The sequence below is a fragment of the Periplaneta americana genome, chromosome 11 (assembly GCF_040183065.1).
Source record: "Periplaneta americana isolate PAMFEO1 chromosome 11, P.americana_PAMFEO1_priV1, whole genome shotgun sequence".
Taxonomy (NCBI): domain Eukaryota; kingdom Metazoa; phylum Arthropoda; class Insecta; order Blattodea; family Blattidae; genus Periplaneta; species Periplaneta americana.
Window position 1 is genome coordinate 8,201,980 of NC_091127.1, and position 26,550 is coordinate 8,228,529.

At 35.1% G+C, this 26,550-nt stretch overlaps 1 protein-coding gene across 3 annotated transcripts in view; it reads right to left on the reverse strand.

Moving 5' to 3' along the window:
* Positions 1 to 12,933: 12,933 nt before the first annotated feature.
* Positions 12,934 to 26,550, reverse strand: part of Not3 (CCR4-associated factor Not3) — a 62,796-nt gene continuing 49,179 nt past the window's right edge. For all 3 annotated transcript variants that reach the window (XM_069838909.1, XM_069838908.1, XM_069838907.1), the window contains 2 exons: positions 24,383 to 24,592; positions 12,934 to 19,728 (listed from right to left, as the gene is read on the reverse strand). In XM_069838909.1, coding sequence (XP_069695010.1) covers positions 19,630 to 19,728; positions 24,383 to 24,592 — 309 coding nt within the window. In that variant the 3' untranslated portion in view covers positions 12,934 to 19,629. The remainder of the gene's footprint in view (positions 19,729 to 24,382; positions 24,593 to 26,550) is intronic.

A 26,550-nucleotide genomic window follows, 5' to 3' on the forward strand; every position in this document is an offset into this window, starting at 1 on the left:
ATCACATCCCAGATGAAAGGAGAGTATTATTTTTAAAAAATCTTCCAAAACATTGCTACCCTGTTTTCAAGCCACTTAAGCCAGACATTACTTTAAATAATACAAACATAGAAAAACCAGTAACGTCAACTAATCAAACTGTTCTGTCTGAAAATGAAAGAAAGACATGTACATTTACGAGCAAAGATACACAGTGTGTAAATTTTTATCCTCAGAAACTTTACCATAAATCAGTAATTCCAAACTTTTGCCTTATTGAAGACCTTGAACAGTTCATTATTGAAATGAACAGCTTTGAAAATAATTTTAACACAACAGAAAGGAGAAAGAAACTGGATGATGACTTCAACACAGGTTTCATTCATACAAACTCTAAATATTTAGACATAAGCAGATCTGACAATCCACTACCAATGTATACCGTGTGTACTTCAGATTTAGAACTTACAAGAAAGATAGGAACAGAACAAGAGATTCAATCTACACAAAAATTTGCCTGCTTTGGGAATCGAGGAAATAACTCTCTAGAGAGAGAGAAAGAACAAATGCTAAATCCAATCAAATATACTGAAGATATAAACAAACATTCAAAAACATCGTTTAACTATGGTTCAGGCATCACACAGAAATTACAAACTCAGCAGAACGCAGATATATTGATTCAGAAATTTTCTGGACAAATGTCACCAACAAATATCTCACAACTAAAAACAGAAACTCCAAAAACATTCCAACATGAATCGCTGTTGAAGCTTACTAATTCTGAAATAAAATGCAAGGTAAACTCTTCATATCCTATGTCACTAACTTGTGAAGAAAACAACAGATATTTTGATAACGCTCTTTCAAGTCAGCAGAAAAATTCTAGGTACAACACATGTACAATCCTTGACCAGACAAAAGGAGAAAAAGAGATTCAAGCTACACAAAAACTTAGACAATCTCTCTGTCATTCAGATGCAAACATTAATCTGAATATGAACTCTGAGGATATGAACAGTACATCTGATAACATCTGCTTTGAGAGTGGAATACATAGCACTCCTCAGCAATGGAGACTTGCAGAGAATGGACAATCGGCATTTCGAAACAAATATTCTCAAGATGTAAGCAAACATGCAGTAAAATCGTTAAATCCTGATTCAGGTACGACAAAGAAATTACCAACGCAACAATATGTAGCTATGTTGATTCATAAAATTTCAGAACAAATGCCACCAAGAAATTGTTCACAGCTAAAAGCAAAAACAGAAATTTCAGAAATGTTTCAACGTGAATCAGCAATGAAACACAATAATTCTGAAATAAAATGTAAGACATCTCCACAACGTATTTCGCTAAGTTGTGGAAGAAAGGATGAGATATTTGACAACACTGCTTTAAATCAGAATAACACGTGTATAAACCTTGAACAAGAGACTGATAATACCCAATTTGATAGTGAACAATGTATCCCTCTTAAGCACTGTGAACTTGCAAGAAAAGAACAATTGCCTTACCGAACCACATATGTTCAAGATGCAAAGCAGTATGCAGAAAAGTCACTATTCCCCGGTTCAAGTGTGACAAAGAAGCAGCACGATGCGGTTATGCTGATTGAGAAAATATCTGAGCAAATGCCGCGAAAAACAAAAATACGTTTCACAAATACCAACATGTCCAGGAATGAAAGTTGAGAGTATCCTGTATGATGAAAAGTTTTAAAGTGATGACATATGAACATAATGAAGTTGCTATGGCAACATTAAAGTCCATATGGAGGGTCCACGGAAAGAATAGGTTGTCATTTTTTTGTTTTTTGGTCCCATCTACTATCAGGCAGTACATTTCACTTGACAATGTGTATCTGAGGAAGAAAAATGTTGTTTGTATACATCTGAAGTTTGACTAGTGTAACACAGCATTTCTCAAACTATGGTCCGCGGACCACCTGTGGTCCTCGAGGTCTGCCCTTGTGGTCCTTCAAAAAAGACAGAAGATAAAAATAAAATTCAAACGAATTGTGTATCACACTATAACTTAAAAAGGGCAGCCAGGTAGCTCAGTTGGTAGGGCAGCTGGCTACAGGCTGGAAGGTCCGGGGTTCGATCCCAGGTGGTGACAGAATTTTTTCTCGTTGCCAAACTTTCAGAACAGCCCCGAGGTTCACTCAGCCTCCTATAAAATTGAGTACCGGGTCTTTCCCGGGGGTTAAAGGCGGTCAGAGCCTGGTGCCGACCACACCACCTCATTCTAGTGCCGAGGTCATGGAAAGCATGGGGCTCTACCTCCATGCCCCCCCAAGTGCCTTCATGGCACGTTACGGGGACACCTTTACTTTTTACTATAACTTAAAATCTCAGAGTTTGGAAATGACACATGGCAATCGAATTTCACTTTTTCTCGCAGTACTGACATTTTATGAAATTTATTACCCTATCAGTCTATCGACTTCCCACTCTACTCTCATCAACAAAAGACGGATTTAAAGCACTATACACGTGGTGTTTCTCGCCATCTTTTCCCTGCACCTGTAACAGAGGGCCAAAGTACCGAACTTTAATTCAATTTAAAAATATAAGTATATTCGTATTAAAATATGCTACAAAAATGATAAATTTGCTTTTGAAGTGAACAAGAGTAAGATGGTCCGTGGAACTGTTCTGACTTTAAAAAGTGGTCATTTCAAAAGTTTGAGAAACGCTTGTATAACATGTACCTTGCTAATCGGTGATGTATGCAATGGAGGGGGGAAAGGAACTGGCCCCCCTACCCCATTATCTCCTGGCTTATAAGTGGTGCCATCATGTTGGTATCACTTAAGAGGTTCAGACCTGTCTTCGGACAGTTGACTAAACAACAACTACTACCTCATAAAGTAAACTATTTTTTTGCCTGCTTTGTAACATTGTAACAAAATAAATGAGATGTAAATTCGTAACGTCGTGAGTGTATTGAAGTTAAGAAATGCTCCCCTGAGAAATTTAAGAAAAGTGACTTAGCATTTCTTTCTGTGAACCCTTCATCAGTAGTCATATTCATTATTCCTCTGCTATTTACTTCCTTATTTCAAGTGTATTTGAACCTTATGCCATTGTAACTGCAAAATAGGTTCATTATATAGTTGAATATGTAATCGTTTCTGGTAACACGAACATGACAGTGTCTCCTGTTTTCTATTCCAGTTACAGATTTGTATTTAATACATAAAGTATTGGGTCTTCCCAATATGATAAAATTACGTTACGTTCTATTGCCTTATACTTAATGCTTTATACATTTCTTTATTGAATGAACCTAAATATGTGCTTACCGGTATTCCTATTATGTTAAACTCTGACATGTAATAAGTATGTCTATAAGATAAGTACAGAGAGTTCGTATGCAGACCGTTCCCACTTCAACCTCTACCTAACTCAATCTGTTCGCGGGCAGCGAGCAGTCGTACACTGGCATATGAACAGGTCTGTGCATGCTTCCCTACGCAGACCAGTTCCACTCCACTCCTTACCGTTTAGCTTCCTCAGACTAGGTGCTTCACACTACCAACATTAAGCTGATGAAACATCAATACTTGGGACCGGTCTTCATAGGAATTTTTTGTATAAGTTTTAACACGTTTAATCTGCTTCCTCGATTTTTAGTTGGTAGACAAATAAATAATTTGGTTACAGTATGATTTGTATAATTCATTTTTTTATGACAGTTTTCCTGCATTCCACTGGTGTTTCTTTTGACAGTGAAATTACGTTTGTGCGAGATCGTGCGTATTTGCTCGGTTTCCGCACAAAACCAATCTGCGGAAAGTCTGAAATTCCACATTCAGTATTCCCAACCTAACACACATAACAATTTCCCTCTTCTTACCGCTTAAGTGACATATTGATTTTACTGCTTTAGGCTTTTAACATATTATTTTTAGAGACGTTCAATATAGTAATAATTATAAATTGGAAACTTACCACTGCAATTTCACCTAAATTGCACTGTTAATTATTGTTTTTAAATATTTGCAAAAATTAAGTAAACTCTACTACTCCAATAAAGTTACTGCATTCGTGATGCAAGTAACATTAAGGAAGCCGTGAAAAAATCAACAAGATTCCATAGACTGGGGGAAAAAAAAGATAGACGTATATCACGGCCTGCTGGAGTATAGTAAACACAGAAAACATTTTAAAGCAACAATGTTGAAGATAGATATTTTTGTTTTGCAAATTTGCCGTCACTGAACAGAAACCAAGATGGAGATTTCATTGCAACTAATTAGAAATTCTTCTTTCAGGTATGTAATAAACGATCTTCGCACAAAATAATGTACAATACACGAGCAGTATGTTTTTTTTCAATTCTCGAAAATTAAAAAAGCTCAACTACGTTTTGCTTTTTCAAACTTTTCCTCGAACATGAAAACTTCAACATACTGCTCTTGTAACGCATATTACTATTTCCTGTTATGTCCCCACCCAGGGACCCGAATAAAGACCTGTTTTACCTCCTGAAGTAAAATTCTTAGGAACCATTGTCATTTCATTGCAGTCCAAGTCTATAGTCCAAGGGGCACCATGTGGAGGCAGGCTGCTTCACCCCAACTCCTCTACGGAATAAAAAGTTAAAAAAAGCCGTGATCTTATCCAACTCAATGGCAGAAATTAAAATATTAATCTCTTGCGAAATGAATTCAAATTAAAGGATATCAGCAAATTATCCAGCCCCTAGAGAAACTACAAAAACACATTTATCTACAGTGGATACCTGGACTCTGTGGAATTATTGGTAATGAGTCTGTGGAAATGCTTGCAAAAAAAGCTGCAATGTAATTCAAAACAAAACCAACTACTGTCCGTTACTCAGGAGAAGACGAGGGGAAAGAATGTGTCCTTCTTGACTATTGCTGCTGATTATTATAAACATCGCTCAGATAAGCATCCCAGTAGCCAGGTTATTACTCGTGCAGGAAACATGAGTAACAATACTCACTTACTTACTGGCTTTTAAGGAACCCGGAGGTTCATTGCCACCCTCACATAAGCCCGCCATTGGTCCCTATCCTGAGCAAAATAATCCATTCTCTATCATCATATCCCACCTCCCTCAAATCCATTTTAATATTATCTTCCCATCTACGTCTCGGCCTCCCTAAAGGTCTTTTTCCCTCCGACCTTCCAACTAACACTCTATGTGCATTTCTGGATTCGCCCATACGTGCTACATGCCCTGCCCATCTCAAACGTCTGGATTTAATGTTCCTAATTATGTCAGGTGAAGAATACAATGTGTGCAGTTCTGTGTTGTGTAACTTTCTCCATTCTTCTGTAACTTCATCCCTCTTAGCCCCAAATATTTTCCTAAGAATCTTATTCTCAAACACCTGTAGTCTCTGTTCCTCTCTCAAAGTGAGAGTCCAAGTTTCACAACCATAAAGAACAACCGGTAATATAACAGTTTTATAAATTCTAACTTTCAGATTTTTCGACAGCAGACTGGATGATAAAAGTTTCTCAACCGAATAATAACAGGCATTTCCAATATTTATTCTGTGTTTAATTTCCTCCCGAGTATCATTTATATTTGTTACTGTTGCTCCCAGATATTTGAACTTCTCCACCTCTTCAAAATACATGAGTAACAATGCGAATGGAAATTAAAGCTAAGTTGAACAGAAGGAGACCTAATGTTTCCGCTTACTGCAGTACAAATATTGACGTGTTGTCGTACGTTATCTGTTCACATCTCTTCCCCCTCAGTCCGCTCTCGTCTTCTCCAGAGTCACCGACAGTACCCTTCACATCCATAAAATTAATAATACAGAAATATAAAGATGTAGTCAAACAGGAGCTGTGGAACAAGACCAAAGACAAAAAATGATGTATCATCATCCCATCCCCCAAGCTCCAAGCAAGTTCGATGTAGGAAATTTAGGAAAACATTGAAATAAAACAGGAATTCTATAAGACCCAAATTGTGCTCTGTGAGTGAGGTAGGTTTAAAAGACCAGCCCATAAAATTAAAAAAAATGGCTGCTAGGCCTTTAAAAACATCAGGCAGGGACTAAATATAGGACAGAATTTTATAAAATGTATAAGGTAACAATTTATTTATAAAAACAATTAGATATTTTGGCCAAAAACTCAGTCCTATTGTCCCTTAACATAAAAAAGGTTACTTCCATGCTTAAAATGACATGAATTTCTAATAAGTTAAGACCAGTAAAACTATATGCAAAGAACTAAGCATTTACTCATAGCCTACCTGCAAATCTCTGTCACGAAGGTAACATCTGAAGATCTGAATAGTCCAGTCCGACTTGTTACAGCTAAAAATGGAAAAAATTAGCAAGGATAAAAGCTATGAAAATGGTTAAATGGAATATTCGTTAAAATGGTTACATGTAGTTGAATAAAAATATGTAAAATAATAAATAGAACAAAACTATCAGTGTTGAAAAACATTAAGTTCAAATGAATAATTAAAAATATGATAAACTTATCGAGATGAAATAAGTAGTTTAAGAATAAGATATTTTGTTACAGGAATTGACATTCTATTTCCTTAATCTCTGGGTATTCCACAACCTTAATTCTCTCTCTCTGTAATTACTACAGCTGGACATCTAAACAGCTTTCTAGTATGGATTTTTTTAGTTGGTTATTTTACGACATTTTATCAACTGCTATGGTTATCTCGCATTTGAGTGAGATGGTGATAATGCTAGCGAGATGAATCCAGGGCCCAGCACCGAAAGTTACCCAGCATTTGCTCTTAATGTGAGGGAAAACCCTCAACCAGGAAACTTGTCCCAAGCAGGATTTGAACCCAGGTTCACTCGTTTCATGGTCAGACATGCTAACAGTTACTCCACAGCATGGATACTACAATGCTTAGAACCAAAACATTATCTTCATGAGTGTAGTTATGGAGTGGGGATGAAAATTCGGCAGAGCTCTGCAAACAGTATCAAATCAATGTACAGTGATGAATATACAAAGGGGAAAACCATGACCTTCTGAATGTACATTCATGAAATTTTTATATTTATATTGTTATTTCGCTGCTAAACCCAGGTAAGTTCGATTTGGAGCAAAGAGAATTACCTTCTTCCCATAAGGACTGAATGTGTCATCTTGTGTTTATATTTTAATTTATCGGTCTGACCCAATATTTTGGGTTTGCCCTGCAACACAGAATAGCTCACAATAAAATTTAAAATGAAAAATTATATAAACAAGTTTCAGACAAAATTGATTGAGACATATGAAAAAAAAAAATAGAACCAAATATAATTTAAATTGAATGTACACCATAAAGATGCAGACGAAATATCGCTACAGAAAATTTTATTATGGTGGTGACGATGCCATCTTGAAGATCTCTCGTCAGCTTGTATTTTTCCCTCCACTTTACAAAGGGCTTTCGGAATGGTGCCTCTCGCTCCGAAGAAGAGACCGGTAACTGTGATTTTTTTTCTACGTTGTATTTCGCCGATAGGTACTGAATCGTGGGCTCGTAGATTTTTTTTTTCTCTTCGTTCACTTCAGACGCTTGAGATGGTCGGAGGATCAATTATTTCGGCTGTCTGCTTATTTTTATTTATAGCTATGATATCGATCCTACGTTTGCTTCCACCATCAGCAATAGAATGAACTTCCTCGTGAACGTCTAGATTTTTGGATCGAAGTGCATCTGCGATCATAGAACGTATGATGTTGTGACGTTTTATTCTGAGTACTTCTCCCTGTGGGCAACTCCCAAGCACATGTGGTAAAGTTTCATACTCACTGCAGTGCCTACAGTGGGTTGTGCCTGTAGAGTGACCAGGGAGAGAACATACTGGTGCACACATTACCTGCTGCTTGTTTATGCCTGATGATGGTGGGTCATTATTTTCACTATAAAGAGGAAATAACAGGCTGTATGGCCCTGGAGATGAATTACTGTTTTTACTGCTGCAATGATAAGGTACCGTTTCTTTATTTACAGTGTTTTTAATAAAAATTAATAATTTTATGCTGTATTGTTTTTCTATGTTACAACAGACAAATGCCTAAAACAGTATATTTCATCTGTTTTGGTAGCTGATCAATCTAAACGAAACTCCTACAAAGTCCTCTCCTGCCATGTACCATCTCTCAAGTCTCAACAGTATGCACAAAAATCGTTGGAGGGCACTTTCCCCAAATTTATTAATCTCCCAACTACAAAATGAGAAGTTGTAGCCATTTTAATATATCGTCATTATCCTTGAATTTTTCATATCTGGATACAATGTTAATATGCATACTTCAATTGCTTCCTGCTAAAGACTTCGAAGTTTTCGTATCCCTGTCCAAGTTCTAGTTGATTTGGCATTGTCTCGGTATCCTCTGGTTCCTTCTAGAGCTCAATATCGAATTGGTAAAAGCTGGGATGATTTTGTATCTTATTGTGCCAATCTTCAGTAAGATTGTTTATGCCAATCGCTGAAGCAGTCTCATAATTCCACATATCAGGTGGATAGTTTGGTGGCTGGCCTTGAACACAATTAACATCAAAGTATTCTGCTACAGATAAGAATTCTTCAGGGGCATTGTCCATGAGAAGAGTGAATTGGTATTCTACATCTGTTGGGGGTATAACGCAGTGGCACATGTCTCGATTTTCCTGGTCGTTATGCTCTTCCTGTTATCCTTCAGACTGGATTCTACTGTAAATTGAGCTTCTCATAAGAAGTCTAATATTTTCTCTTGTACCAAAAATCAGTATTCCTCCACTCCTCATATCATGTTTCTTGAAATTAATCATACAGAAGAAATGTCTCTCCTACTGAAGTTTTTCGGAATCTTTTGTCTTATTCCTTCCGGCCTCCCAACTAACATTCTATATGTATTTCTGGATTCGCCCATACGTGCTACATGCCCTGCCCATCTCAAACGTCTGAATTTATTATTCCTAATTATGTCAGGTGAAGAATACAATGTGTGCAGTTATGCGTTGTGTAACTTTCTCCATTCTCCTGTAACTTTATCCCTCTTAGCCCCAAATATTTTCTTAAGAACCTTATTCTCAAACACCCTTAATCTCTGTTCCCCTTTCAAAGTGAGAGTCCAAGTTTCACAACCATACAGAACAACCGGTAATATAACTGTTTTATAAATTCTAACTTTAAGATTTTTTGACAGCAGACTGGATGATAAAAGCTTCTCAACCGAATAATAACAAGCATTTCCCATACTTATTTTGTGTTTAATTTCCTCCCAAGTGCCATTTATATTTGTTACTGTTGCTCCAAGATATTTGAAGTTTTCCACCTTTTCAAAGAATAAATCTCCAATTTTTATATTTCCATTTCGTACAATATTCTGATCACGAGACATAATCATATACTTTGTCTTTTCGGAACTTACTTTCAAACCTATTTCTTTACTTGCTTCAAGTAAAATTTCCGTGTTTTCGTGGATTTTCTCCCAACATATTTAAGTCATTCACATAAACAGCTGATGTAACCCGTTCAGTTCTAAATCCTCTCTGTTATCCTGAACTTTCCTAATGGCATTCTCTAGAGCAAAGTTAAAAAGTAAAGGTGATAGTACATCTCCTTGCTTTAGCTCCTTTGGAAAAGCAACAGATAGAAACTGGCCTATACATACTTTGCTGTACATTTCACTGAGACACATTTAACAGGGTGTGTAACAATTATTTTTCAGGAGTCGTATATCTGTAGCCAAAACACATGTGCAGCTAATTGTTTGTTGGCTGAGAAGTATCCCAGGATCTAAAGGGTTGATATAAATTCACTTTTTCATATTTCCTATTATAAATAAGGAATAAATTCAAGGTAGAATTGAGGAATGGCTGAACATTCCCATTATACACTCCTATTTTAAATAAAATGTACTTACACAAGATTGCTGGGCAACAGGAAACCCGATGGAGGGTGAAATGTAGTACAGGGTGATTTGTAAGTACCTGTACGAATTTTGAGTGTGTACTGTAGAGGTAAAACTGAGACTATAATGTTCTACACAACTTTTTCCGCAAATCCTTATTTTCAGAGTTATGATTAGGGCTAGGATTTTGATGAAATTGCATCTTTTTTCTAGTAAGCCAGAAACATAGCCGCTTTAGTATTTATATGTTATGTGATAAACTGAGTGTTTTAAGACATATTTGTTAGGGCATTTTTTGCCTGATTCAACTCATAAGAGCATCTTTTGTGTTATTCGGTCATTTTTTAGGCATTTTCATTTAATTTTGGCCACAAATCCCCATTATAAATATATAAAATAATGTTTATTTCCTTTGATATTTGGTCTACATATTTTGTGCATTAAGACCCTTTATTTTTTACTTGGTTATTTAACGACGCTGTACCAACCACGAGGTTATTTAGCGTCGATGGAATTGGTGATAGTGATATATTTGGTGAGATGAGGCTGAGGATTCGCCTGACATTTGCCTTACGGTTGGGAAAAATCTCGGAAAAAACCAAACCAGATAATCAGCCCAAGCGGGACTCGAACCCGTGCTCGAGCGCAACTCCGGATCGGCAGGCAAGCGCCTTAACCGACCGAGGTACGCCGCTGGCTAATACCCATTATTTTGTATAATATTTTAATCATTTTTCTACACAAATATTGCCATTTTAACGTAGTACACCCCATGTAATGGATCAGTCCAACAACCCCTTCAATATAGACTCCTCTATACTTGCTAATTCCGGATAAGAGTGGCCTTGTGATGGGCTACATGGAAACTACCATCAGGTAAAATAATTAAAGTGTACTACTTAGAAAAAAATATGTAAAATTAAATAAACTTAAAAGTTGGTACCGGTACTAGAATTTAATTTAATTACTAGTCTAAATATTAAGTAGTACAAAACCTCTTTTCCTACTAAGCCAATTATGTAAGATCAATTTTTAGGGCATTTTTAAGGGCATTTTTTTTAAAGGCTTTTAGGTCACAAATGCATTGTTTTTAGGACATTTTTTCATGATTTATAGGACATCAAAATCCTAGCCCTAGTTATGATACATGTCTGACTTTGCTAGACATAAAAAACATGGACCAGTAAAGCCTTCGGATGTGTCACGTTCACCTACATAGTGACTGCCGTAGAGGTTTGTTATTTGTACATCCCACTACAGTTGATTCCGATCTAATAGGACTTTGTTTACTGTATGTAGGCACGCTTAGTTATATGGTGCTGTTGCAGTTCCTACTGTACTACGTCTTGTAAGTACACATTCATTTTGTATTTAGTTCGGTAGGCTTCAGTTGTGTACAGTACGATAGATAATGCAATATCAATTGTTTGGCCAGCCAGATCACTGGACTTATATTTTTATTTTAGTAGGTTATTTTACGACGCTTTATCAACAGCTTAGGTTATTTAGCATCTGAATGAGATGAAGGTGATAATGCCAGTGAAATGAATCCGCGGTCCAGCACCGAAAGTTACCCAGCATTTGCTCATATTGGGTTGAGGGAAAACCCCGGAAAAAACCTCAACCAGGTAACTTGCCCCTGCCGGGAATTGAAGCCGGGCCACCTGGTTCTGCGGCCAGATGTGCTAACCGACCGGACTTCTACTTTTGGGGTTGTCTAAAGGCCTCGTTTATGGCACTCAAATTCCGAACATAGCAGAATTACAGCAGTGAAATCAAAATGACTATGAAACTGTTTGGAATGAGTTGAACGTGGTCTGTAAAATTTCAAGGCCAGTTCATACCTACATACAGTAAACAAAGTCCTATCAGGTCGGAATCAACTGTAGTGGGATGTATGAATAACAAACATCTAATGCAATCGCTATGTAGGTGAACAAGAAACATCCAAAGGGTTTATTGGTCATGTTTTTGAAACCTAGGAAGGTAGGACATTTTGCATCATAACTGTGAAAGTAAGGGTTTGCGGGAAAAGTTGTACGGAATATTTTAGTTTTATTTTTACCTCTACATTACTTACTTACTGGCTTTTAAGGAACCCGGAGGTTCATTGCCGCCCTCACATAAGCCCGCCATTGATCCCTATCCTGAGCAAGATTAATCCAGTCTCTATCATCATATCCCACCTCCCTCAAATCCATTTTAATATTATCTTCCCATCTACGTCTCGGCCTCCCTAAAGGTCTTTTTCCCTCCGGCCTCCCAACTAACACTCTATATGCATTTCTGGAGTCGCCCATACGTGCTACATGCCCTGCCCATCTCAAACATCTGGATTTAATGTTCCTAATTATGTCAGGTGAAGAATACAATGTGTGCAGCTCTGCGTTGTGTAACTTTCTCCATTCTCCTGTAACTTCATCTCGCTTAGGCCCAAATATTTTCCTAAGCACCTTATTCTCAAACACCCTTAACCTATGTTCCTCTCTCAAAGTGAGAGTCCAAGTTTCACAACCATAAAGAACAACCGGTAATATAACTGTTTTATAAATTCTAACTTTCACATTTTTTGACAGCAGACTGGATGATAAAAGCTTCTCAACCGAATAATAACAGGCATTTCCCATATTTATTCTGTGTTTAATTTCCTCCCGAGTATCATTTATATTTGTTACTGTTGCTTCAAGATATTTGAACTTCTCCACCTCTTCAAAAGATAAATTTCCAATTTTTATATTTCCATTTCGTACAATATTCTGGTCACGAGACATAATCATATACTTTGTCTTTTTGGGATTTACTTCCAAACCTATCTCTTTACTTGCTTCCAGTAAAACCTCTACATTACACCCACAAAATTTGTACAGGTATTTATGAATCACTCTGTATATGAAACTACTGAGCACTCTACTAAAGTTCATAACAGAATTACACCTTGATGTCTTCAATCTTGTAGAGAAACTTATAATAGATACAATTTTGATGTAATTTCTACTAGCCCCATGCCTGGATCCGAAAAAAAGAGAGACAGAAAAAAAATAACAGGAGGGAGTTGATGGAAATGGCCTTTAGTATTGAAATGAAAGCCTTTGATACACTGACAAAAATCATTGTATTTTGTCTCAGGTTACCATTTCTTGTTCTCTGCTCAGATCTCTCAACTGCACTGAAGGTTATTGACTGTATAAGACCAAAGTAACCCTAATTTCTTCAGCACTGGATAACACCATTACAAATGTTTCACGAAACAATGACACTGCTCCACGAGGTCTTTGGAATTACAATATCACACAATCTTCATGATCCTAGGAGTTATCATTATTTTTCTTCCTTGGCACGAGACTGTAACCTATAATAATTCTTCACACCTGGGCAATACAACTTTACAAAATATTTAAAATATCCACAATTATTTTTGCGCGAGTCTAAGTACTATAGAAATGCGGTCTTTGCAGAGTTACAACCTCTTAATTTCCATTAAATCTATAATGTGAAAAAAAGTATTTCAGCATTTCACTGATGCTTGCTTCAACAATGATGATAATGGTAATACTTTCCTTAACTAAACTTTACGGGAGATAGGGGTAGAAATATATGAGCAGCGTAGTTTGAAATGGGTTTTCACTGATGTATGAAAACTTCATCAAACTACAGAGGTGTGAAAATTATTAGAATAATCTTAATTTTAAAGGTTTTTTAATAGTTCCTTCACAAATATTAATTGAATTGATGAATATTGGTATATATTACTATACTGATGTAGGATATATTTACTACTAACAATGCCGGAAAGCATTGTTGTACATTGGTATTTTTCTTATTTTACAATTGTTATGGGAATTCAGAAATTATTATATTATGTTGGCGGAATTGGAAACATAAAAAATTATATGCACAAAACAGATGTATACGTTCATTTGAACCTTCACAACAATGTAAACGCAAAGAACAATTTGTTTAAAGCATTTCTTAATTAATTTTTTATGTTTCCAATTCCGCCAACATAATATAATAATTCCTGAATTCCCGTAACAATTGTAAAATAAGAAAAATACCAATGTACAACAATGCTTTCCGGCATTGTTAGTAGTAAATATATCCTACATCAGTATAGTAATATTATATACCAATATTCATCAATTCAATTAATATTTGTGAAGGAATTATTAAAAAACCTTTAAAATTAAGATTATTCTAATAATTTTCACACCTCTGTACAACTATAAAATGACTGACGTAACTAATGAAAAATATGATCGTGTATGAAATCAAAACCCTATCTCCAATACCCGTCAAATTTGTTGTGGATATCTTACAATTTTCGTCGTTTCCCTCAGCATTATTGAATAATCAGGCACAGTAAAGAGAAAAAATCACAGCTATTTTTTGCCAGGCTGGATCACAATGTTCAACTATACGCAATGCAGGTTCCAACATCAGAATGCATCACCTCTGAGTCACTCACTGAAACACAAACTGTCACATTCACTCTAAGAGCAATGCCATTGTTCAAAATTATAACATGTGGCATAAGCTATGTTCCAAAGATACCAACCATACACGTTACACGATTCCACAGGACTAGAATGCTCTGAGGGTTGTAATTCTGTTACAACATAGCATAACAAAACTTGCACATGTCATGATCTGTATCATCACATACTGAACTTTTCAAAGGAAATAAAAAAACCAAACCAAAGTTTTTACAAGGAAATTTAGGTGGCCAATTTAAATATATGATTGATATCTTTGTGTAAACAACTGAGGTCTTATGCGCAAAATGTAGATGGGGTCAACTGCCTGGGACCCCACCTCTTTTAACAGTTAATTTTGTCCATGTCAAATTACGTAATGAGGATAACTTGAAGGTGAAAGACCTTATTTTCAGTATGTGCTCCGACTTTAAACTAAAATATAATTCAATACTTGCACATTGTAGCATTATCAGTATTTTTAATATTTTCAATAGGAAATTTCAGTTATTAACAAATAAAAAAACATTTATATAAGACAATTCTAATGTACATTTCTCAATACAGTCAGTCAAAATTTGAGAAAGACTTGTGGTTGAAAACAATTGCAAATAAACCACCAAATACTTTTAATTTCGATATGTGAATAGGGATGCTGTGAAAAATGATGTTATGGGGATAAGGTATGTGGTTCTGAGATCATGCTATCCTTATTTTTGTCAGGGCTTCTAAACCATTTTTCTTTTTTGGATCCTGGTCTATGCCGATGAAACAAATGCACATTTTAAATAACTACCAATATTGTCTCGGAACCTCACATGCGCCTCAAGCAGTAATGTTAAAGAAACTCAACAAAATAATTTTTACAGGCATACAAAATTGTGACTGAACCTTACAAGTCGGTAAATATGATGAGACCTATAAATATGGAAGTTTTATACATATAAAAAAAATGGAATCATCATGTTTACACCCTTGTCACACCATTATGTAAAAACAAAACCCATCTTCAAGATAAGATTACAATCAAGTTTTACCGATTATGTACTTATATTGAAGATTTCGGGAGATTTAACCGTGACATGTTACATTATATCATAGTAACAGAGTTTTTGAAGATACCGATTTCAGACTCAAACTCTCATTAAACTGAGATACAATTTTGGTCAGTGAAACAACAAACCTGAAAAAGCCATTCATGTAAAGTACTAGCTTTTACATTACATATAACAAAAGATGAAGGTAATTTCTTTAATACACTGTATTGTTTCAAGCTGCAATTTAATTAGATACAGTACATATATCCTTTTGATTGTGTCTATTTAAAATTAATTTTATTTTGAAATTTAACATATAATTTAATTTAAAACAAATTCTTTGAAGGAGATAATACAGAATTTTTTCACAAATATCAAAATTTCAGTTAGATTTTGTGATATTTATCAGTACATAGTCTCTCACTGTAGTGTTGTCTTAAGATATCATGCCAGGAAGATCCAGTATTAAAAACCAGTTATAGCAGCTTGGGGGGATCATTGTGCTAATTACATATTACCCTCATACTGGTTGGATGATCGTTCACCTCTGCTAAGTCATGTCGATGTGAAGCTAGCAGTTGGCTTTGGCCCTTCATGGGCTGTCACGCCATGGATGATGATTATAATTATTATTATTATTATTATTTACAGGAATTATTTCAGTCCAATGGTACATAACTGATTCAGTTCTCTTTGTTTTATTCGAACATTATATACCAACATACAAAATTTTGGACTGATATCTGTTAACAAAATTAAATAAGCTGAAAATTGAAATAGGCCTATACTCTGTCAACCACTTCATAAAACTGAATGAAAACTTATACAGCAGTCCTAGTATAAAAATAAATATTGTCTAGTTGCACATTTATTCTTAATGTTATATATTTGAAAGTAAATAATATTAAAAAAGAGAGAGATGAAATAAAGTTCTGATGACATAAGCAACTTTTTCACAAAAGTGTAACCCTTCCCACAAAATGTGTTTAGAATTTCAAAATTTAGCGTTTACAAACTTTTCATCTTCTAATAAATATAAGAATTTTTGTGAGTAATGTCGACAAAATTTGGTTATAAATGACAATAAAACTATGCAACAATCTTTACAATTATGATTCGTATTATTTTATATCTCAAGATTTTTATTTAATTTCATCTTACTATATTATCCCAAATAAAGTAAAAGGAATGTTTTTACTTAGTGAGTAATTATGAAATTCATTCAGCCAGGTAAAATTCTAAAACATTCTGAGAGTGGTGATGGTAACTGAATAGAGGGGAATATGAAAGCTGGAATTATTTCTATTATTTAAATTCTGAATGACAATGGTTATGCATAATAATAAAAAATAATAATAAAGGGGGAAAAAAAAAAATCAAATTTCAGGGTATCTATCTCAGAGGTGTATACTGGTTAAAGGGTTTGGGCTACCGCTGACCCTATTATTACACAAAATATATCTAACAATTACTTTAATTTTAATTACTATGGTAAAACTAATAATACAAAATTATTACATTATGTTATATTATAAACTTTTTCTTTTGTAATTTCCTTGGGCTACCGCTGGTAGCCCCGGTAGCCCGCAAAATACGCCCCTGATCTATCTGTATATGTGTGTGTACCTGTAAAACGTTTTTTAACATTAGCAAATGGCACCAGTAGTTAAATATTGTAAGAATGCGTGTGTACAGTTTACAGCAATTTAAATTGTTCCTAACATTAGATTAACATCTTCCTTCAATTAGATATATCTAATGCACATGATCTATCATAAAATCAATAATGTGTTATTGTAGTTTGAGATACATGGATATTTCTTTCAGGTTAGTTGTGTAAGAAATGCGTTCTTTATATAAAATAAACTGCTACTTTATAGCCCATTTGGGTCTGCATGAAATACAACAATATACAGCATATATTACAGCTAACCTTATCACAGTGTCTCAGTTTCTCGTGAACTATTTCAGTTTATAACTTAAAAAGAGCCATTGTCTCATGATGTTTTTCAATACAACCAAAATCATAGCTGCATTTCTCATGAAACTATATCACTAGTATATAAACATCACTCAAAATGGAGTAGCAATAATTACGAATTTGTGATCCCTCGACTAGAGATACCCATTTTTTTTTTCATACAAATATTCCTTCTTTATAAAATATGACACAAGAAAAGCAAATGAAATAAAATTAATATTTTAAACACACTGTGTTCACATCTTGTTATACAAGTTGTCAACACATTTCGTGTAATTAAAATGTTTTGTAATTAGTTTCATGCCTTCCCAACAGAGCATAAACAGCATTTTCTGAGTTTCTTATATTTTGAAAAACAGTTTTCTAACTGTAACACCAGTTTCCTAAATAATGTGAAATGTGTTAACAGTGTCGCATATACAATACCTTCGTAACTACGGATTAAAAACTTGCGTACCGGTACTGCTTACTGTATCATGTAGCATAAAGAAGATCCATCCGGTTTTCAGCTCGGATCCTTAGCTTCAGAACCCCTGACAATCAAGCACAGCCAGGGAAAAGGGAGGGATTACTGAAACCATTATTGAGCAAATTGCACATTGCCTCTTGATCAGACTGGCTCGCCAATCTGAGCTTTCCCCTTCCCACAGAAAGGGAAGCAACAGCTCTCCTCATAGTACCCAATACTGCGTCATATGTATACATAAATGCCATTAGATTCCAGTACCGTAATACTGGCTTTAAGACTTAAAGGAATTGGGGGTCGGAATAAGCTACAGTAAAATAAACACGGGAACACAATGTGTAAATGCATCAATCGCTTGACTCTGTGGAATACAATCTACAATACTCCTGCCTGTTTTTCTCACATAGAGCTGAGGATATTATTCCTGCGTGTGGCAAATTGGCACCAAGGAAAAAAGAAGTAAAAAAGTCTATTTAAAAGGAACCCAATTCCATCATTTTTGACAAAACGAAATTAAATTGACAGTTAAAATAGAAACAACCATTTACAGCCACATTCTTCACAAACCACTATATAACAATGACAGAATGTCCGCTGAATGGTTGTTTCTTCACAAGAACTTAATTGCTGTCTAACCGACAAAGCATAAATTCATTTTTCTTAATATGAACAGGTTGGGTCCCAGGTCATTATTACAAAGTAATTCCTGACTAACAATCACTTAGAAGTGTTTTGATGTATGAAGAGACCTATTTTTTTTTTTTTCATTCTTTTCTTTTTCTTAACAACAATGTTCTGTATGCATTAATTATGAAATTCCCTGAACATTCAGCTGCTATTTTTAAAATAAAATCCACCACAACCAGGCACCCACCGAACCTACACCTCAGCCTCTGCATTCCACAGAGCATCAAGCAATTCTGCTCAACGTGCAAAATAATAAATGTAATCCATATTTTTTTCTTTGATAATTATTATTATTCATTATTCTACACAAATAGCTCTGTACAGATCATTAATTATTTTATACCATTTTCATGTACTTTTTACAAAAGTGAAAACTAACACAACAAGTACTTTGCACGTGAATGAATGGCATCAGAATGCTCGGCATAGAACGCAGAGGCCAGGTGAACGGAGAAGTGAGGTGGGCACTCCACTCGCGTATCTGTCTGTCTCGTTGTCTTCTCCTTCATCCTAGCCAATATTTGTACTGGTATTTTTTACACCTTGAAAACGTGATACTATTTTAATCCTTTAAGTTGCACCACCACAAGATCTTAGGAAAATAAATCACAAACTTGAACGGCCGTTGCATTGACTTCTCAGTAAGAATCTTCTTTGTAGAAAGAGGATGTGCAAGTCCTCTACTCAGAGAAATGTGACAAGTGACGGGGCAATGATCTGATGTCTCTACAGGACTGCACCACTGACTATTGATTCTCGCCAAGACACACCATTATTCTTCACTTTGTACACAAATAACTCACTGCCACGTTGACTCACTTGGTGTCTCTCCCCTCCCACAACACCACACAAGCGACTTGAGAGATCATCCTAGCACCATCGGGAAGCGGTGTTCCAGCTGGATACTCGGTATAGTTAATGAACAAAAAATTTCTTAAAAATGATAACCTGTACCAAAAACAATGTATTTTTCTCTCTTCCCCCTGGAGACTTGTGGTGGGATATACAAATCCTGTCAAGCCAGAAGTGAGAGGACAAAAAGAAGAAAAAAAAAAATTGTTCTATACAATATCACTTGTGGACGTCTCCGTCAAGGGGGAGCAAACGGAAAACCCCACTCTGGCAGATTTTTATTTTCGGTTCAGTTCAGGTCTCGATCTTCTAAGTACTTATATTCGAACGTAAAACCTTCCTTCTTCCTTTGGCCCCACTTCTCGTAGTCAAAGTAAATGTATGTGCCCTGAAAATAAATTGAAAGTCAATAAATATAAGTAACATTTGGATGCAAATAATATTCTATAGCCATAAATTGATATATGCAAAATGTTGAAGTAAGTAACCAATAGCATCATTTCATAACTTTAGAACTACATATCAAGACTAACTGGCACAATACAGCAGTGGAAAAAGTTGCTACCTCAGCAAGATAAATTTAATTTACATGTAAGCTTGTCAATGAAGTGACTGTTCTAGGAAGACATGCTGCAATTGAAACCTGACTTTCTGACTTGTCTTATATTTTTCATAAATAGGGATATCCTGAACTAACACCAAAAGATAGCGCACGTGCACTTTGAGGGATGCGCTTTGCGTGTGCATTTGTTTTCCGGTATATAAACATTGAGGATTTACGTAGTGTATTAGTACATTAAATACTCTTAAAAACAACTCAAAGTGGCAAATTTTTGTGTGTTCCTATATGTAAAAACCAGGGAAAGCCTTTTGTCTTCATTCACGTCCCGAAATATTCTGAATATACAGTATGCTTTGAACCTTAAAAATTAAACTAATGAAATTGCGCCTCGAAAGTGTTAGCAATTAAACAAAAATAACTACTTCAAGTAAGGAATTACAGTTTCATTTTGGAAGAGGAAAAAGTAAATTAATAAGACATATGCAACCTCGACAGCGAGCTATGTTAGCTTAGATTATATTCAGTACTTCTAGGAGTCTCCGAAGTTTACGCCTGCAGTAAACTGTGAATTATCTGAGATGTTTATTAGCCAGGACAATCCATAGTGAAATCCATTTCGTGAATAATGTTTTTAATGTGCTGTAGATTAATTATCAAAACCAAGTTTTTACTTTAAATTTTCAAAATTATCCCATATAATATTCAAAACTGCATGTCCTTAACCTATAAAACACAAGAATAATCGTGATACTATAGTCCCGACGCTGTTATTTCCGGCGTGATTCCGCCTCTTTGCTTACGTCTTAGAAAGTGAAGGCTCTATAAAGTCTAGATAGGTAGTACCGTTCGCCATTTTTGTTCTTACATTGCCGAGCTACCATAAGAGAAATCTATTTGCCACGTCGTTAAAAATTATCATGTCGTAGCTCCTATGATAATAAATCAAACGCAATGTAATTCAGCAAATAATTGAGCGGCAAATAACGTCTTCGTGTGCTTTCTATGAACGCCAACGAAAGAGCTAAAATGGCGGGCGATTATATTAAGTATTTATCGAGCCTTAAGAAATGAATCAGCAAATCACAAGACGCACACTTTTAAATGTAGCCGACCTGCAACGCGATTGGCTGCTGGAAATTAGAGCAACGGGACTTTAGCTACTGCGATCATATTATATGAGTAGCTTAATATCAAAGACGGACATCTGACCTCAATCGAAATTTAGATAGCTGTGGTTTTTTATACAATTTTTCATGCTCTTACCAGTTATAGTGAAACCATATGCAAACTCTAACATTATATTTATAAAATAAATTGTGTTGAATATTACAAAGAACACTGTGAATTAAAAAATTGCCTCTAGATCAAAACTATGGAGACGACAGATGTCCGTCTTTGATATTAAGCTACTCATATCATCTTATCAAACATTGCATTTAATCTTTCTGCAACTAGAGGAAAAAAATACGAGGAATTCAATCTCGATAGTCCCTTCCCTATAAAAAAAAATTGGTGGCTGCATATCCTGTTTTAGCGTAGGCCTACGGTACTTACAATACTAATGATTAAAGAGGTAATATTTACTTTTGACAAAGTTCCTATTTTATTTACTTATTATTTTTATTCGTGCACCTCGTTCTCGAAGTTCTTGTTTAGGTTCATGCATATTCAATTTACTCGTATCTATTTCCTGCATACTGCAGATTTCCCCATCCATCTCTCAGTATTATACAAGTTTATTGTAAATTAAATTAAATTATGAGCTAAGAAAATACTGAATTATATTAAATCATACTAGGTTATACAAAATAATTATAAATATAATTTTACACGCACAGAAAACCAACAAGTGGGAGAACGTGATCAACTGCAGCATATGACATATTATAGCCCTACAACATGTTGTACCGCATGGAACGCTCCTGCCATCTAACGGTAAAATTTCGCATAAGATATCCCTATTGAGGTCAAAGATTACATTTTAAACAATTCTTATGGTACACAGACTACTTTTGCCGCGCAACTTTTCATGCTATGCAACCAGAAATCTATAAAAGTTACAACAGGAAGGTGCAAGTCTATCCATACACACAAGGCACTATTTTAGCTACCAAGATTCAGCTCCAGCTTTGCATCTCTGTCTTGACTCTTCCACACATTTTGGGTTATGTTCGCAGTGACAAAATGCAAGCAATGGATTATTTACCATCTGCGTTCATTATATAATGCAGGACAAAAGTCGAATTACAAGAAGAGAAAAGTATTAGGTCACAGTAAATACAAATAGATAACAACTAGTGGCTTGTGCAGCAAATGTTGCAAATAAGTTCATTAGTTTTATTTTCAATGAAGAATACCAGATATTTTGAAAGTTATTTGCTTCGATAATAATGAAACATACTCCCTCTGAATGTTTTTTTTTATGCCAAATACTTTTTCTTGAACCTATCCACCTTCAGTTTTTGAGTTTCAATGCGAAAACGCAAGTAACAATGTCAGGATGATCAGTGGGTTTATCATGTGGGAATAAAACAGTAGCTATTTCAGGTCATTGTGGATTGTAGGTGAAAGTTAAAAAAATGTCAGGTTTTCTGTGCTTTCGAACAATAGGCATAGCATCTTGGTATAGCTGCTGCATGTAGAGCTTGAAATGTAGAAGATAAATCATTTTATCCAGCTAAGAGATCTTGCTGAAATGATCGGGAGACTACACAATTTTCTAGGCCTCTTATTTTATCAGTAAGTAATACCGTTTGGTCTTTCCTTAGGAACTGTAATTTTTGCGCTCTCTCGAGCCAATACTGAACAGAATGACGCATATAAATATCTACACCACACCGCCATTAAGTATATGAAAAAGATCCAACCCCACTTGATTAATAACTATAAAAATATTTGAATTTTAATAACAATATTATTATCTTAAGCAAGTTTTGTAGTTATATAATAGCTGCCACTCAGTAAATTATAGAAATGAAGATCTAATTTAAGATATTCTCTACATCTGCCTACAGTATATAACCCCAAAACGTTTCACTTTAATATCATCAATATAGCATTAATATATATAATTAATGAAAAATAATCACATCATGGCATTAACTATAATAATATTTAATTTCTGATGATAATAATGTCATCAAACCACCTCAAGTTTTGTAGATTTTAAAAAATTTAATACACAGTTGTACTCAGAAAATTACACACCGCAGAATCAGACCTGCAAATTTTTTTTAGGAAGTCTTCAATTTTTTAATAACCAATTGAATTTGAGGTCTACATATGTCAGCAATCTAGCAGGCCATGGCCTTCGTGTAATAGCCTATTGTTTATTGTAGTGTGTGTTTTGTTTTATTTTGAAATGCAATTAGTTCTCAAAACTGACGAAAGATGGATTTTGGAAAATAGGAAAATTATGTAGGAAAATTGACATTTCACTGAAAACTACTATTTTTCTGAAAAACTTTGCATTCCAATCTTGAAAATGAGGGGTCATTTATTAAAATACGTTCAGTCGTTTTCCCGTAATTTACATTACCAGCCTCATGGTCTAGTGGTCAGAGCTTCTGGCTATAGTTCATGAGGTCCTGGGTTCGATTCCCGGTTAGAGCACAGGAATCCCCCCTTAAAGGGGATTATTCCTGTGTTCGTCCATGGTCTGGAATTTAGGTTAAGTTTAGATTTAAGACCTCTCCTGGCACCACATTATCATAATCATCCTATCACATCATCGGGGTAATGTAACTCCGCCTTCCAGGTGCCCCAACCTCAGAAGTGGGTTACAACTAAGCCACGGCCAGGAGAGAAGATCAGAAATGTCGAAAGACAACCTGGTGGCATTGGATTAAAAAAAAAAAAAAAACATTACCAGTTCAAATTATATATATATATATATATATATATACAGACAGACAGACAGACAGACAGACAGACAGACAGATAGATAGATAGATAGATAGATAGATAGATATGCAGTTACAATCTCCTTCAAGAACTATACTGAAGAGGGTGAATAATTTTAGAGGAACTTTTTGTGAGTGGAAGTCTGCAAGATTTATTTATTTATTTTTTGATTGCTCTTGAGCCTGAAGCATCTGCAATTTATTTGTAACATTATCTTTTGACATTTGCATTGTATGAATATTAGCAAGGCCGACCATCTTATTTTTTGTTGTTGTGGTAATTGACACTTTGCAAATTTCCTCTGTACATTCGTCTAACCCAATCGCTTATTTTTTTTATCCCAATTAGTATTTAAAGTTGACATTACTGACATTATAAAGCTTCCAACATACTTCAATACAAATACAAACCAATAGCACTATTCTCGTGTCCGGAAAATATTGCAGACGAAACGGATGCACATATTATGAACACGTTGCAGTCTCTGCACCAACGCTTAGGTCAGTAAACAGAATATCACAGTAATCGCAGTGGGGCATCATATAATGACACTTCCAAGTATGTCTGTTGTTTGTACCTGCTCATACTCCTCGTTGATGATCTTGGGTTCCTCATGGCGCTGGAACCACATCATGTACTTGGTGTGAAACCTCCAGCTTTGCTTCTTAAGGGCCTTGGCTGCCAGGTACTGTGCCTTGGTCCCCTCCATATAGTAAAAGATGAAGAAGAGAGTCTCCGTCGACAATCGCTGGAAAAACTCCACTGTGTCCGAGTGTGGCAGTGGAACCTGCCACAGAAGAATTCTGTTAGTCCTGCTGTTACATAATCCATGAGTTTCAGTATGTGTTAAGAAATTAAAGGCAGAAAAAAGTAAAATTGTCTGATTATAATTTCTACGTTGTTCAATAATGTTTGTACTATGAACTCAAAACAAGGATTCTGTCTTAATATAAGGCTGACTAAAAAGGACACAATATTGATGATTGTTATTAATAATGGCTTCCAGTTTTAGTTATATGTCTCTAACACAGTTTATAACAAACTGCTTTCATAAAACTAGGTAATTTAAGGGGAAGGAATGGTATTTTTTGGTGAAAAATGAGTAAATTAAAAAAAAAATTCTTTAAAATACTCGTGATGTGTGTGGAATGCATAGCATAACTTTTGTGGGTATTTGTGCCCTTATCGGATGTTGAGACGCAATTTTTAAACTTCCTGCGTTATGGATTTTTAAATCACTCGTCCACTTTTATTGTTGTTTCCGGTAAACTATATTTTCAAAAACATTTTTTTTTTCTTTAAAATACCCTTTGATATGTGTGGAATGCATTGAATAACATTTTGTGGGTATTTGTGCCCTTATCGGATGTTGAGACGTCATTTTTAAACTTCCTGTGCTATGGATTTTTAAATTACACACCCTCTTTTATCGGTTTCCAGTAACTTCATTTTTTTTTTGCTACATTGCCAGACAAAAATGGATATAATTTCTGAACTATTAAAGATACATGCATGAAATTTAGAACACACATTCTTTAGACTATTAGGAAACTTTTCTCTGTAACAGAAGTGTGTTAATTGATTTCATTTTAAAAATATGTTCGTTTGTTTGCAAGAAAGGAAATCAGAAAATTGTTATTAAATTTTAATTGTTTATTTTACAAACGTAGGGACTAATATCAAAATTCTGTTACAGTCAGTTTGTAGAACATGCTTTTGCAAATACATTGGAAAAACCGTTTGAATCTATCTTTAAAAACGGTTTAGATATATCGGTTTTAGTACAATCCTGCATTGGGTATATTTTTTTTTAAATTTGGGCCCCCAAATAATTTTTTTTTTTTTATTTTTATTTGGTTGAGTTGCCACAGCTATGAGCTCTCTACATACAACAAATTAATATTTTACACCAAATAGGAAAAAAGTTTTAAAAATATCATCCTCTCCCCTTAAAGAAACTGTAGTTTCGTGAAACTATGCAGATCAATGGCGAAACATAAGACATAGGCTATTATCGATCAATTTTCACAAAACTAAAGTTTTAAGTGATAGATTGTCTATGTTTGTCTTATGAAATGCTAGTTTTCTGCTCTAAGAGAACAAGTGATAAAATGAAAGGATTTGTTCATTTCATCACATGAATGCAAAGTTAGCACCCATAAAATATGCCAAACAAAGGCAAAGCTGTCTTTAATATCATATTGGTGGAGACAGTGGAAAGACATCCCTGGCTCTGCAATAATAAAATCATAATGCAAAGGAATAAAGTAACAGGATCACTACTCTTGCCAGATAAGAAAATGACGAAAGAGAACTGAACACTGAAGAAAACAATATTGTATTTCTGTATTTTGCAAAATAACCATACTTTTTCCATGCATGTTTGCACATTTTGGAAATAAATTCATGTATAATGCATATTTTGAATATTTTACATGTAATAGCACATATTATTTTAACTTTCATATTTATATTTTTATATTTATGCCCTTATACCTAATTCTCTCTTTACCCTTTCCTATCCAGTCCTTTGACTGAACTCTTACTTTCTTCAACCCCGACAGTATTAGAGCATTCGAGGCCTAGGGGTTCATTTCACTTTCCTTCCTACTTTTCTGTTCCTAGTGCTGACCTGCTATGGCACTAAAATCGTCCTCCAGTGGCTTAAGGAGGGAAAGCTGGTGATCAACAAGATCTCCCAACTAGGTCCAGTGGACCCGTCGACCAACAGCAGGTGTGGTCCTC